The sequence below is a fragment of the Mustelus asterias genome, chromosome 21, assembly GCF_964213995.1.
Source record: "Mustelus asterias chromosome 21, sMusAst1.hap1.1, whole genome shotgun sequence".
NCBI classification, from domain to species: Eukaryota; Metazoa; Chordata; class Chondrichthyes; order Carcharhiniformes; family Triakidae; genus Mustelus; species Mustelus asterias.
In genome coordinates this window covers 11,579,371-11,593,075 of record NC_135821.1, presented here as the reverse complement: position 1 = coordinate 11,593,075, position 13,705 = coordinate 11,579,371, and the positions used below count along the sequence as shown (strand labels likewise).

The 13,705-nt window shown below is 51.4% G+C and overlaps 1 protein-coding gene across 1 annotated transcript in view; it reads left to right on the top strand.

The window, feature by feature from the left end:
* The window catches only part of tmem184ba (transmembrane protein 184ba), a 62,107-nt gene that overhangs the window by 29,500 nt on the left and 18,902 nt on the right, over window positions 1–13,705 (top strand). Inside the window, exons 3-4 of the mRNA XM_078237465.1 lie at window positions 7,177–7,267; window positions 9,943–10,018. Of these exons, the coding sequence (XP_078093591.1) occupies window positions 7,177–7,267; window positions 9,943–10,018 (167 nt within the window). The remainder of the gene's footprint in view (window positions 1–7,176; window positions 7,268–9,942; window positions 10,019–13,705) is intronic.

The window sequence follows — 13,705 nt, the reverse complement described above, 5'->3', positions numbered from 1 at the left end:
CAGATGGAGGCCATTGAACCCAACATGCTCATGCTAGCTCTCCAGGAGAGTATTTCAGCTAACCCTGCTCCCTCTTTTCTTTCCCTGGAGCTTTGCCATTTTGTTTTTTTGCCTTTTCCAACTGCATTTCCAATTCTTGTTTAAAAAGTCAACGGTTGAAACTGCTTCGAGCAGTGATTTCTAGACCCCAGCTGCTCGTTGTGTCTGAGGGGGTTTTCTCTGTAAATTTTCATTGCAAGCTCGGGCGTGCCCCTTTCCCTTTCTGTGCCCGCGCCCTCCTCCCCTCCCTGTGCCCCACACACTCCTCCCCGTCTCTGTTCCTAACACCAGGTTAAAGTCCAACAGGTTTATTTGGAATCACGAGCTTTCGGAGCGCTGCCCCTTCATCAGGTGAGTGGAGAGGTGGGTTCATAAACATGGCATATATAGACAAAGACCTAGTTGCAAGATGATGGTTTGAATGCGAGTCTTTACAGGTACAGACAGTGCGAGTGGAGAGAGGGATAATCACAGGCTTCTGATCATCCCTCTCTGCACCTCGCACTGTCTGTACCTGTAAAGACTTCCATCCCAACCATTATCTTGCTATTGTGTCTCTGCCTACATATGCCAGGTTTGTGAACCCAACTCTCCACTCACCTGATGAAGGAGCGGCGCTCCGAAAGCTCGTGATTCCAAATAAACCTGTTGGACTTTAACCTGGTGTTGTGAGACTTCTTGCTGTGCCCACCCCAGTCCAACGCCGGCATCTCCACATCTCTGTTCCCCACTCATCCCCCTCCCTTCTCTGTGGCCTGCACAGACCACCCCTGTTTGTGGCCCGCTTGCCCCACCCCTCCCCTCTCTGTACCTGTACCTCTTTTCTCTCTGTGGCCTGCTGTACCTGTATCGTCCCCACTCTGGTTAGGTTGGAGGATTAGGCTGTATTTTGTTGCCAGTGGGATGCAGTTTGTTGTGTGCAGTCCCTGCCTCTTGACTCAGGTCTGCCCCCTGCTGTCTGCACGAGCTCAGCTCAGGCTCAGCAACTTTCCTTCAGCGTCTGGACACAGGAGAATTCTTTTCAGTCTCTTCCGCGCCCCCCCCCGAACGTGTTTAACAAACAATAACCGGCCTCCCGTAAAGGCCCTGAGCCCAACCGGACAAACCAGGAAGGTTAAATCCCTGCTCGGTGCTGCCGAAGCATTGGATTTGATTTATTATTGTAATTTCTATGAGCAACTTGGCAAAGGAAAATCAAACGTGAAGAGGTGCTTTTCACGTGTATGCTTAAAGCAACATCGGACTCTGTTCTGGAAAGTTCCACGCTCTGCCTGTAAGCAGCCGCTGTCCTTGAAGGTGTTTGCTCTTCCGCCATCTCCACTATTGAACTCAATTTGAAGTTTATTTATTAGTGTCACAAGTAGGCTCACATTAACACCGCAATGAAGTTACTGTGGACAATCCCCTTGTCGCCACACTCCGGCGCCTGTTCGGGTACACTGAGGGAGAATTTAGTGTGGCCAATGCATCTAACCAGCATGCCTTTGGACACTAAGGGGCAATTTTCCAAGGCCAATCCACCTAACCCGGACATATTTGGACACTAAGGGAGAATTTATCATGGCTAATCCACCTAACCTGCACATCTTTGGACTGTGGGAGGAAACCCACGCAGACACGGGGAGAACGTGCAGACTCTGCACAGACAGTGACCCCAAGCCGGGAATTGAACCCAGGTCCCTGGTGCTGTGAGGTAACAGTGCTAACCACTGTGCCACCATGCTGCCCTTTTGTAGTTTGTAGCCTTGGCCGCAAACCCCTTGGCCTTGGGTGACTCTCGAAAGGGCAGAAATGCTTCCCCACCACCCCTCCCTGAGGTCTTAAATGACCTGGTTAGCTTGCAATCTCAATGAGGGGTGGCACAGTGGTTAGCACTGCTGCCTCACAGTGCCAGGGATCCGGGTTCAATACCCAGCTTGGGTCACTGTGTGGAGTTTGCATGTTCTCCCCGTGTCTGCGTGGGTTTCCTCTGGGTGCTCCGGTTTCCTCCCACAGTCCAAAGATGTGCAGGTTAGGTGGATTGGCCATGCTAAATTGCCCCTCAATGTCATGGAGAGTGGCAGGATAAATAGATGGAGTTGGGTGGGATTGTTATCAGTGCAGGCTCGATGGGCTGAATGGCCTCCTTCTGTACTGTCGGGATTCTATGATCAGCATCTAACCCTGGATATTGACCAAGTAGCATTAATGCTACACAAGTGCCAGGCAACGACCGTCTCCAACAAGAGGGAATCTCAGCATCACCCCTCAACATTCAATGGCATTACCATAACCGAATCCCCCCACTATCAACATCCGGGGGGTTACCACTGACCAGAAACTGAACTGGACCCAGCCATATAAATACTGTGGCTACCAGAGCAGGCCAAAGGCTGGGAATCATGTACCACATAACTCACCTCCTGTCTCCAAATCCTGTCCACCATCTACAAAGCACAAGTCAGGAGTGTGATGGAATACTCCCCACTTGCCTGGATGAGTGCAGCTCTAACAACACTCAAGAAGCTTGACACCATCCAGGGCAAAGCAACCCATTAGATTGGCACCACATCTACAAACATCCACTCCCTCCACTACCAACGCACAATGGCAGCAGTGTGTACCATCTACAAGATGCACTGCAGCAACTTGGCAAGATTCCTTCAACAGCACCTTCCAAACCCATGTCCACTACCATCTAGAAGGACAAGGGCAGCAGATACATGGGAACACCACCGCCTGGAGGTTTCCCTCCAAGCCACCCGCCATCCTGACTTGGTCAGACTCCTGGAAATACCTCCCTAACAGCACAGTGGGTGTACCTGCACCACATGGACTGCATTGATTCAAGAAGGCAGCTCACCACCGCATTCTCGAGGGCAATTAGGGATGGGAAATAAATCTGGCCTAGCCAGTGATGTCCACATCCGAATAAAAAACATTCTGATATGGTAAACTGGCAGATGATGTGGCACATTGGTGAACACTGCTGCCTCACAGTGCCAGGGACCCGGGTTCGATTCTGGCCTCTGGTGACTGTCGGTGTGGAGTTTGCGCATTCTTCCCGTGACTGCGTGGGTTTCCTCCGGGTGCTCCGGTTTCCTCCTACAGTCCAAAGACGTGCGGGTTGGGCGGATTGGCCGTGCTAAATTGCCCCTTAGTGTCAGAGGGTTGGTAGTGTAAATAAGTGAGGTTATGGGGGTAGGGCCTGGTTAGGATTATGATTGGTGTAGACTCGATGGGCCAAATGTCCTCTTTCTGCGCTGTAGGGATTATATGGGTGGGATTTTCCGACCATGCTTGCCTTGAAACCGGAAAATCCCGCCCTCGGTCAACGGACCTTTCCGTGGTTCGCCCCTCGTCCGCTCCGATTCCCATGGCGGGCGGAATGCGAAAATTCACCTCAGTGCCTTCCCAGGCCCTCTCCCCTGCCCTATCCCTGTAATCCCATACACACTTACCATGACCCATTCAATCCCATCCAACCTACACATCTTTGGACACGAAGGGTGAATTTAGCATGGCCAATTCTCCTAACCCCGCACATCTTTGGAGTGTGGGAGGAAACCCACGCAGACACGGGGAGAACGTGCAAACTCCACACAGACAGTCACCCAAGGCTGCAGTTGAACCTGGGTCCCTGGCACCGTGAGGCAGCAGTGCTAACCACTGTGCCACCGTGTTGCCCAGATTCACCAACAGCATGAAGGAAATCTGCCATCCTTACCTGGTCTGGCTTACATGTGACTCCAAGAACCACATCAATGTGGTTGACACTTAAATTACGTTTGAAATTTTAAAAATTCATAGGATGTGGGCGCCGCTGGCTGGGTCAGCATTTATTGCCCATCCCTAATTGCCCCTTAAACTGAGTGTCTCACTCGGCCGTTTCAGGAGGCAGTTGAGAGTCAACCACATTGCTGTGGCTCTGGAGTCACGTAGGCCAGACCAGGTAAGGACCACAGATTTCCTTCCCTAAAGGGACATTAGGGAACCAGATGGGTTTTTCCGACAATTGACAATGGTTTCGTGGTCATCAGTAGATTCTTAATTCCAGATTTTATTTTTATTTGAATTCAAATTTCACCATCTGCTGTGGTGGGATTCGAACCCGGATCCCCCAGAGCATTACCCTGGCTCTTTGGATTACTAATCCAATGAAAGTAACACGGCACCTCTGCTTCTCCAAGCAAGCCACTCAGTTAGGCAACCGATGCTGGCCCAGCCAGCGACGCCCACATCCCATGAAAGAATCTTTTTAAAAAACCGAAGGCTCGTATGAGGCACTTGAGTTAAATGGCCACTTTCTGTCTGTGGGCGGCACGGTGGCACAGTGGTCAGCAATGCTGCCTCACAGCGCCAGGGACCTGCATTCGATTCCCGGCTTGGGTCACTGTCTGTGCAAAGTCTGCACGTTCTCCCCGTGTCTGCGTGGGTTTCCTCCGGTTTCCTCCCACGGTCCGGAAGACGTGCCGGTTAGGTAGCATTGGCCGTGCTAAATTCTTCCCTCGGTGTACCCGAACAGGCGCCGGAGTGTGGCGACTGGGGGATTTTCACAGTAACTTCACTGCAGTGTTAACGTAAGCCAACTTGTGACACTAATAAACCATACTGTCAGTACAATGTATGTGGTTCTATGTAAACGCAAACACTCTGAACATTCGAGCTTGTACAGAAATGAGCCCAATGTCTTGTGTGCTGCCTTGTGCCCCTAAGCCCTCACCAGGTTGAGTCATTGAGTGGAAATCTGTGTGTTATTTTTGGCTGCAGATCTTTGGCTCAAGGGAAATCGTTTAGAATCTGGATTCATCCAGAAATTTCTGGAACAACGCAGGTTGGATCCTATGTTTCTCCTTCACCTCCCACTCCTTTACCCGCTCCCTGTTTTTCATTGGGGTCGGGGTGGGGGGAGAGTCAGAGAGTCAGACAGGAACAGACCCAGTGGCTTTTCCTTGTAATTATTTCTAGGGTGATAATGGGACCCTTTCTTTCTCTCTCTCTCTCTCTTGTTGTCCACAAGAATGCACATCTCCTCGTAGCATATTCTTTTAAACAATTGATTTTCTGCTCAGTGAGAAAGTCAGGGCTGATCAGAACTCTACGCGTGTAGATTTTTAAGAAAATGAATTTTTGAGATGTGAGCATAACAAGGCCAGTAGTTGTTGCAACTATTTTGGCAGATAGTGTGAGGGTAAGGTGTTTCACTCCAGGTTGTGATTCGATTGACACACTGGGAAGCTTTCATCAAAACAAACTTTATTTAACAATACAGTTTAAATACAACAAACGCATTAGCTTAACTTTTAACAATTGAAATACTTAAACATGGCGAGATACAATTCTTAACTGCTAACCTATCTCTGTTGGTTCCAATTTAAGCAATAATCCTCTTATAGATCGTAGAATCCCTACAGTACAGAAGGAGGCCATTCGGCCCATCGGATCTGTACTAACTACAATCCCACCCAGGCCCTATTCCCGTAACCCTCATTTAACCTGCGAATCCCCCGACACTAGGGTCAATTTGGCCTGGACGATCGACCTAACCCGCACATCTTTCGGACTGTGCGAGGAAACCGGAGCACCCGGAGGAAACCCACACAGACACGGGGAGAACATGTAAACTCCACCACACGATGACCTAAGCCGGGAATGGAACCCAGGTCCCTGGCACTGTGAGGCAGCAGTGTTAGCCACTGTGCCACCGTACATTTTTTACAGAAAGAATTCTCGGGATGGGAGCATAACAAGGCCGGCAGTTGTTGCCTGTTGCTACTTGCCCTTGCGAAGGCGTAGAGCAGGCCATTCAGCCCCTTGGCCCTGCTCTGCCATTCAGTATGATCATGGCTGATCTCACTTTGCCCTTCAAATCCACGTTCTTGCCTCTTTCCCTATAACCCTTTGTTAGGGACAGGTCAGAAACCAAAACTATTTTGGAGGTAGTGTGAGGATAAGGTGTTTCACTCCGGGTGTGATTCTATTGACACACTGGAAGCTTTTATTAAAACAAATTTTTATTTAACAGTACAGTTTAAATACAACAAACAAACTAGCTTAACTTTTAACAATTGAAATACTTAAACATGACAAGATGCAATTCCTAACTACTAACTTATCTCTATTAGTTCCAATTTAAGCAATATTAAAAAGGAAATTTTTTTTATTAGTCGCAAGTAAGGCTTACATTAACACTGCAATGAAGTTACTGTGAAAATCCCCTAGTCGCCACATTCTGGCGCCTATTCAGGTACACTGAGGGAGAATTTAACATGGCCAATGCACGTCTTTGGGACTGTGGGAGGAAACCGGAGCACCCAGAGGAAACCCACGCAGGAACGTGCAAACTCCACACAGACAGTGACCCAAGGGTGGGAATCGAACCCGGGTCCCTGGCGCTGTGAGGCAGCAGTGCTAACCACTGTGCCACCGTGCCGCCCCCTTATATAAGGAACATAATATAAACAGCAGTGTGGTTGACTGTGAACTGCCCTCTGAGATGGCTCTAGCAACACACTCGGGGTAGGCAGTGGTTTAGTGGTATTGTTGCTGGACTAGTAATCCAGAGATCCAGGGTAATGTTCTGGGTACCCGGGTTCGAATCCCACCACAGCAGATGGTGGAATTTGAATTCAGTAGAGATCTGGAATTAAGAATCTACTGATGACCATGAAACCATTGTCGATTGTCGGAAAAACCCATCTGGTTCACTAATGTCCTTGAGGGGAGGAAATCTGCCATCCTTACCCGGTCTGGCCTATATGTGACCCCAGAGCCACAGCAATGGGGTTGACTCGCTAATGCCCTCTGAAATGGATTTTCAAACATCAGAGTGACTTCTTCTGAAGATTCAACTATGTTGGTTCGAGACTGGAGTCACATATAGGCCGGGTCTGGATAGGGTCAGTAGGATTCTCCCCCAACCTCTGAGCCATGGATCGTTCAATGGGTTCATGGGGGTTTTTGGGGATCGCCTTCTTTTATTTTCGGCCTTTAGAGAATGCCGAATTCAAACTCCCAAGCTGCCCCTGGCGGGTTTTGACCTCTGTTTTCGGTCCCCACGAAGGCGCCAAGCGCTTGGTCACCGTATGTTTACGGCAATCAAAAGCGAGTCATGTTGCAGTGTCGCTGACTGACGGCCTTCCTCTCGTTCTCTTGCAGCCTTTGTGATCTACAACTTCCTCAGTCTGTGCTATGAGTACCTCGGAGGAGAGAGTGCCATAATGTCGGAGATTCGGGGAAAGCCCATTGAGTAAGTGTCTCTCTTGATGTCTCTGTGTCGTCCCCGTCAGCCTCACTGCCAGTTTAACTACATAGAAGCAGGAGTAGGCCATTTGGCCCTTTGCGTCTGCTCCGCCATTTATTTGGATCGTGACTGATCATAAGATAAGACCATGAGATAGAGGAACAGGATTAGGCCATTCGGCCCATCAAGCCTGCTCTGCCATTCAATCATAGCTGATATGATTCTCATCCCCATTCTCCTGCCTTTTCCCTGTAACTCTTGATCCTCTTCCCAATCAGGAACCTATCTATCTCTGTCTTAAATGACCCGGCCTCCTCTGTGGCAATGAATTCCACAGATTCACCACCCTCTGGCTGAAGAAATTCCTCCTCATCTCAGTTCTAAAGGGTCGTCCCTTTACTCTGAGGCTGTGCCCTCGGATCCGAGTCTCTCCGACTAATGGAAACATCTTCCCCACGTCCACGCTATCCAGGCCTTTCAGTATTCTGTCAGTTTCAATGAGATTCCCCCTCATCCTTCTCAACTCCATCAAGTACAGACCCAGAGTCCTCAAACGCTCCTCATATGTCAAGCCTTTCATTCCTGGGATAATTCTCGTGAACCTCCTCTGGACTCTTTCCAAACCATCAATTTTAATATCCTGATCCCCCGCCCCCCCTTAAAAATTTCCAAGTTCAGGCACTCCTCCATTTTTGTGGTGGGGCCTTCAGTTGCCGTGACTCCAAGTCCTGGAATTCTTCCCTACCACCACCATCTCCACCACCCCCCCCCCCCCCCCCCCCCTCTCTCTTTTGAGATGTTCTTTCTCCTTTGGGTCACTAATGCTAATATCACCCTATGTGGCTCTGTGGGTCAAATTTCTTTCGATAACATTCTGTAAAGTCAAAAGCCTTGGGGCCGTTTATTCTGAGTCATGTCTCCCAAGTTGTAAATTTTCTGCCTACTTCCTGCAGGGCCCAATGGCCAAGTCAGCATTTGTTACATGGGGTTCGGGGTTCGCGGGGTGGGGGGGGGGGGAGGGGAATACAAAAGTTGGGGGGGGGGAATGGGGCAGAAGAGTGTGGATAGGAGGTGGAGGTTGGAAGTGGTTGGGGTGGATTGTGGGGGTTGGACAGGAGGGATTGGAGGGGAGGTTAGGGGGGAGTTTGGAGGGGAGGTGAGGGGGGAGTTTGGAGGGGAGGTTGAGGGGGAGTTTGGAGGGGAGGTGAGGGGAGAGTTTGGAGGGGAGGTGAGGGGGGAGTTTGGAGGGGAGGTGAGGGGGGAGTTTGGAGGGGAGGTGAGGGGGGAGTTTGGAGGGGAGGTGAGGGGGGAGTTTGGAGGGGAGGTGAGGGGGGAGTTTTGGAGGGGAGGTGAGGGGGGAGTTTGGAGGGGAGGTGAGGGGGGAGTTTGGAGGGGAGGTGAGGGGGGAGTTTGGAGGGGAGTGAGGGGGGAGTTTGGAGGGGAGGTGAGGGGGGGAGTTGGAGGGAGGTGAGGGGGGAGTTTGGAGGGGAGGTGAGGGGGGAGTTTGGAGGGGAGGTGAGGGGGGAGTTTGGAGGGAGGTGAGGGGGGAGTTTGGAGGGGAGGTGAGGGGGGAGTTTGGAGGGGAGGTGAGGGGGGAGTTTGGAGGGGAGGTGAGGGGAGTTTGGAGGGGAGGTGAGGGGGGAGTTTGGAGGGAGGTGAGGGGGAGTTTGGAGGGGAGGTGAGGGGGGAGTTTGGAGGGGAGGTGAGGGGGGAGTTTGGAGGGGAGGTGAGGGGGGAGTTTGGAGGGGAGGTGAGGGGGGGTGTTTGGAGGGGAGGGTAGGGGGGGTGTTTGGAGGGGAGGGTAGGGGGGAGTTTGGAGGGGAGGGTAGGGGGGGAGTTTGGAGGGGAGGTTAGGGGGGAGTTGGAGGGGAGGTGAGGGGGGAGTTTGGGTGGGGGGGAGGTTAGGGGGGAGTTTGGAGGGGAGGTTAGGGGGGTGTTTGGAGGGGAGGTTAGGGGGGAGTTTGGAGGGGAGGTTAGGGGGGAGTTTGGAGGGGAGGTTAGGGGGGGAGTTTGGAGGGGAGGTGGGGGGGGAGTTGGAGGGGAGGTGAGGGGGGATTGGAGGGGAGGTTAGGGGGGGAGTTTGGAGGGAGGTTAGGGGGGGAGTTTGGGGGGGAGGTTAGGTGGGGAGTTGGAGGGGAGGTTTGGGGGGGGTTTGGAGGGGGTTTGGGGGGTAGTTTGGAGGGGAGGTTAGGGGGGGAGATTGGAGGGGAGGTGAGGGGGGAGTTTGGAGGGGAGGTGAGGGGGGAGTTTGGGTGGAGGTTGATGGGGGGAGTTTGGAGGGGAGGGTGAGGGGGAGTTTGGAGGGGAGGTGAGGGGGGAGTTTGGAGGGGAGGTTAGGGGGGGAGTTTGGAGGGGAGGTTAGGGGGGAGTTTGGAGGGGAGGTTAGGGGGAGTTTGGAGGGTGGGATGTGGGGGCTTCGGAGGTGGTGTGGGGGGTGATTGAAGGGGGGGATGAGGTGTTGGGGGCAGGCGGGAGGGTTGGCGGGGGGGGGGGGGGGGGGGTGGGAAGCCCCTCTACAGGGTGTCTGCACTGCAGCAGTCCCTCGGCACTGACGCCTCAGTCGCCTGCAGCCCGGCAACGAGAAATTCCTCTGAGGTCTCCAGTTGCCACCTGCTGATGTTCGTCAATATCGGACACGGCGGCTGTCGGGAATGTTTCTAACCGGATGTTCTCTCCTCCAGGTCCAGTTGTATGTACGGGACCTGCTGCCTCTGGGGGAAGACCTACTCTATTGGCTTTCTGCGTTTCTGCAAACAGGTACAGTCACACTTTGAACCTTGACCTCAGTGTTCCCAGGTCGTTGCCGGGTTTAACCATGGAAACAACAGGTTCTTATGTAGTGTTCTGTTCCTCCTGTGGGCATCTGTCCTGTTATCCCTGGGGAGCTGAGCGATGACGAATTTTAACCTCTTGGGAATGGAGGGACTGCCTTGTGAGGAAAGATGAAACAGGTTGGGTCTGTACTCTTTGGAGTTCAGAAGAATGAGAGGTGATACGATTGACGCGTGTCAGATTGTTAGGGGGTAAATGTTAGGAGGATGTTTCCACTCATGGGAGAGTGTGGGCCCAGAGGACACAGTTGCAGAATAAGGGGGAGCTCATTTAAGAAGGATTTGAGGAAGAATCTCTTCTCTCAGAGAGTGATAAAGCTTTGGAATTCTTTCCCCCAGGAAGCTGTGGAGGCCAAATCCTTGAACATCCTCGAGGCTGAGATCGATAGGCTTTTAATCAGTCGGGGAATTAAGGGTTATGGAGAGAAGGCAGGAAAGTGGACTTGGTGAGGGTTGGGTGACCATGATCTTATTAAATGGCAGAGCAGGCTCGGAAGGGCCTACTCCTGCTCCTATTCCTTATGGTCAAAGTCACTGGTGGGTAACCTGCAGCCTGGGGGCCACATGCGGCCCATCTGGGTCCTGAGTGAGGCCCCCACGAGAGATTTTGTTGACTGTTGCCCAACGCGCAGGGTTGCCTCATTCCGCTGATTCCCATCCGTGTAGTTTTTTCCTACCGGCGTAACTGAAGCGATTCTTCACGATTCTTCAATCCAACGCTTGAGGCCTCACCCTGGACCATTCCAAGCTCTGCCCAACAATTCCCAACAGGTTCTTATTTATACCGAGTCAGCTGATCATCGCACCATTTTGTCATTGGTTACTGGGTCAGCTGACCCTTGCAGCATGTCACCATTGGTCACACTACAACAGATCCAATGTTATCATTGGTTACATTCTAACACATTCCAGACCCCAACCGCTCGCTGGGTGAATAAGCTTTTTTCTGTCTTTTGCTTCTTTTGCAATTCACTGTGTCCCTCTTGTTCTTGATGCTTTTACCATCGGGAACAGTTTCTCCTTCTCGAATCTGCCCAGCCCCCCTCATTTTAACAGGAATCTAGAAAGGGAGAAAGGAATAGAGGAAAATGGGGGCCGCATGGCGGCACAGTGTTTTTTATTTACAATTATTCATTTAAAAGATGTGAGAGTTGTTGGCTAGGCCAGAATTTATTACTCATCCCTAATTGTCCTCGAGAAGGTGGTGGTGAGCTGCTTTCTTGAACAGCTGCTGTACGGGCGGCACGGTGGCTCAGTGGTTAGCACTGCTGCCTCTCAGCGCCAGGGACCCGGGTTCGATTCCCGGCTTGGGTGACTGTCTGTGTGGAGTTTGCACGTTCTCCCCGTGTCTGCGTGTGTTTCCTCCGGGTGCTCCAGTTTCCTCCCACAGTCCGAAAGACAAAGAAAATAGGGCGGCACGGTAGCACAGTGGTTAGCACTGCTGCTTCACAGCTCCAGGGACCTGGGTTCGATTCCCGGCTTGGGTCACTGTCTGTGTGGAGTTTGCACATTCTTCCTGTGTCTGCGTGGGTTTCCTCCGGGTGCTCCAGTTTCCTCCCACAGTCCAAAGATGTGTGGGTTAGGTTGATTGGCCATGCTAAAATTTCCCCTTAGTGTCCTGAGATGTGTAGGTTAGAGGGATTAGCGGGTAAATGTGTAGGGATATGGGGGTAGGGCCTGGGCAGGATTGTGATTGGTGCAGACTCGATGGGCCAGGTGGCCTCTCTCTGCACTGTAGGGTTTCTATGATTCTAAAATTACAGCACAGGAACAGGCCCTTCGGCCCTCCAAGCCTGCACCAACCATGCTACCCGACTTAACTAAAACTCCCTACCCTTCCAGGGACCATATCCCTCTATTCCCATCCTATTCATGTATTTGTCAAGACGCCCCTTAAAAGTTACTATCATATCTGCTTCCACTACCACCCCCGGCAGCGAGTTCCAGGCACCCACCACCCTCTGTGTTAAAAAATCTGCCTCGTACATCTCCTTTAAACCTTGCCCCTCACACCTTAAACTTGTGCCCCCTAGTAATTGACTCTTCCGCCTTGGGAATAAGCTTCTGACTATCCACTCTATCCATGCCTCTCATAATCTTGTAGACTTCTATCAGGTCACCCCTCAACCTCCGTCGTTCCAGTGAGAACAAATTTCACTAACCAGACGTGCTGGTTAGGGTGCATTGGCCACGCTAAATTCCCCCTCAGTGTACCCGAACAGGTGCTGGAGTGTGGATTTTCACAGTAACTTCATTGCAGTGTTAATGTCAGCCTACTTGTGACACTAATAAGTAAACTTTTTAAAAAACTTTAGAAACTAGAAGCAGGAGTAGACCATTCGGCCCTTCGAGCCTGCTCCGCCATTCATTCTGATCCTGGCTGATCATCAAATTCAATATCCTGATCCTCCCCTTCTCCCCCATATCCCTTGATTCCTTTAGCCCCAAGAGCTATATCTAATTTCTTCTTGAAATCTCACAACATTTTGGCCTCAAATACTTCCTGTGGTAGTGAATTCCACACATTAGAAACATAGAAACCCTACAGTGCAGAAGGAGGCCATTCGGCCCATCGAGACTGCACCGACCACAATCCCACCCAGGCCCTACCCCCACATATTTACCCGCTAATCCCTCTAACCTACGCATCCCAGGACACTAAGGAGCAATTTTAGCATGGCCAATCAACCTAACCTGCACATCTTTGGACTGTGGGAGGAAACCGGAGCACCCGGAGGAAACAAAGAACAAAGAACAGTACAGCACAGGAAACAGGCCCTTCGGCCCTCCAAGCCTGTGCCGCTCCTTGGTCCAACTAGACCAATCGTTTGTATCCCTCCATTCCCAGGCTGCTCATGTGACTATCCAGGTAAGTCTTAAACGATGTCAGCGTGCCTGCCTCCACCACCCTACTTGGCAGCGCATTCCAGGCCCCCACCACCCTCTGTGTAAAAAACGTCCCTCTGATGTCTGAGTTATACTTCGCCCCTCTCAGCTTGAGCCCGTGACCCCTCGTGATCGTCACCTCCGACCTGGGAAAAAGCTTCCCACTGTTCACCCTATCTATACCCTTCATAATCTTGTATACCTCTATTAGATCTCCCCTCATTCTCCGTCTTTCCAAGGAGAACAACCCCAGTCTACCCAATCTCTCCTCATAGCTAAGACCCTCCATACCAGGCAACATCCTGGTAAACCTTCTCTGCACTCTCTCCAATGCCTCCACGTCCTTCTGGTAGTGCGGCGACCAGAACTGGACGCAGTACTCCAAATGCGGCCTAACCAGCGTTCTATACAGCTGCATCATCAGACTCCAGCTTTTATACTCTATACCCCGTCCTATAAAGGCAAGCATACCATATGCCTTCTTCACCACCTTCTCCACCTGTGTTGCCACCTTCAAGGATTTGTGGACTTGCACACCTAGGTCCCTCTGTGTTTCTATACTCCTGATGACTCTGCCATTTATTGTATAACTCCTCCTTACATTATTTCTTCCAAAATGCATCACTTCGCATTTATCCGGATTAAATTCCATCTGCCACCTCTCCGCCCAATTTTCCAGCCTATCTATATCCTGCTGTATTGCCCGACAATGCTCTTCGCTATCCGC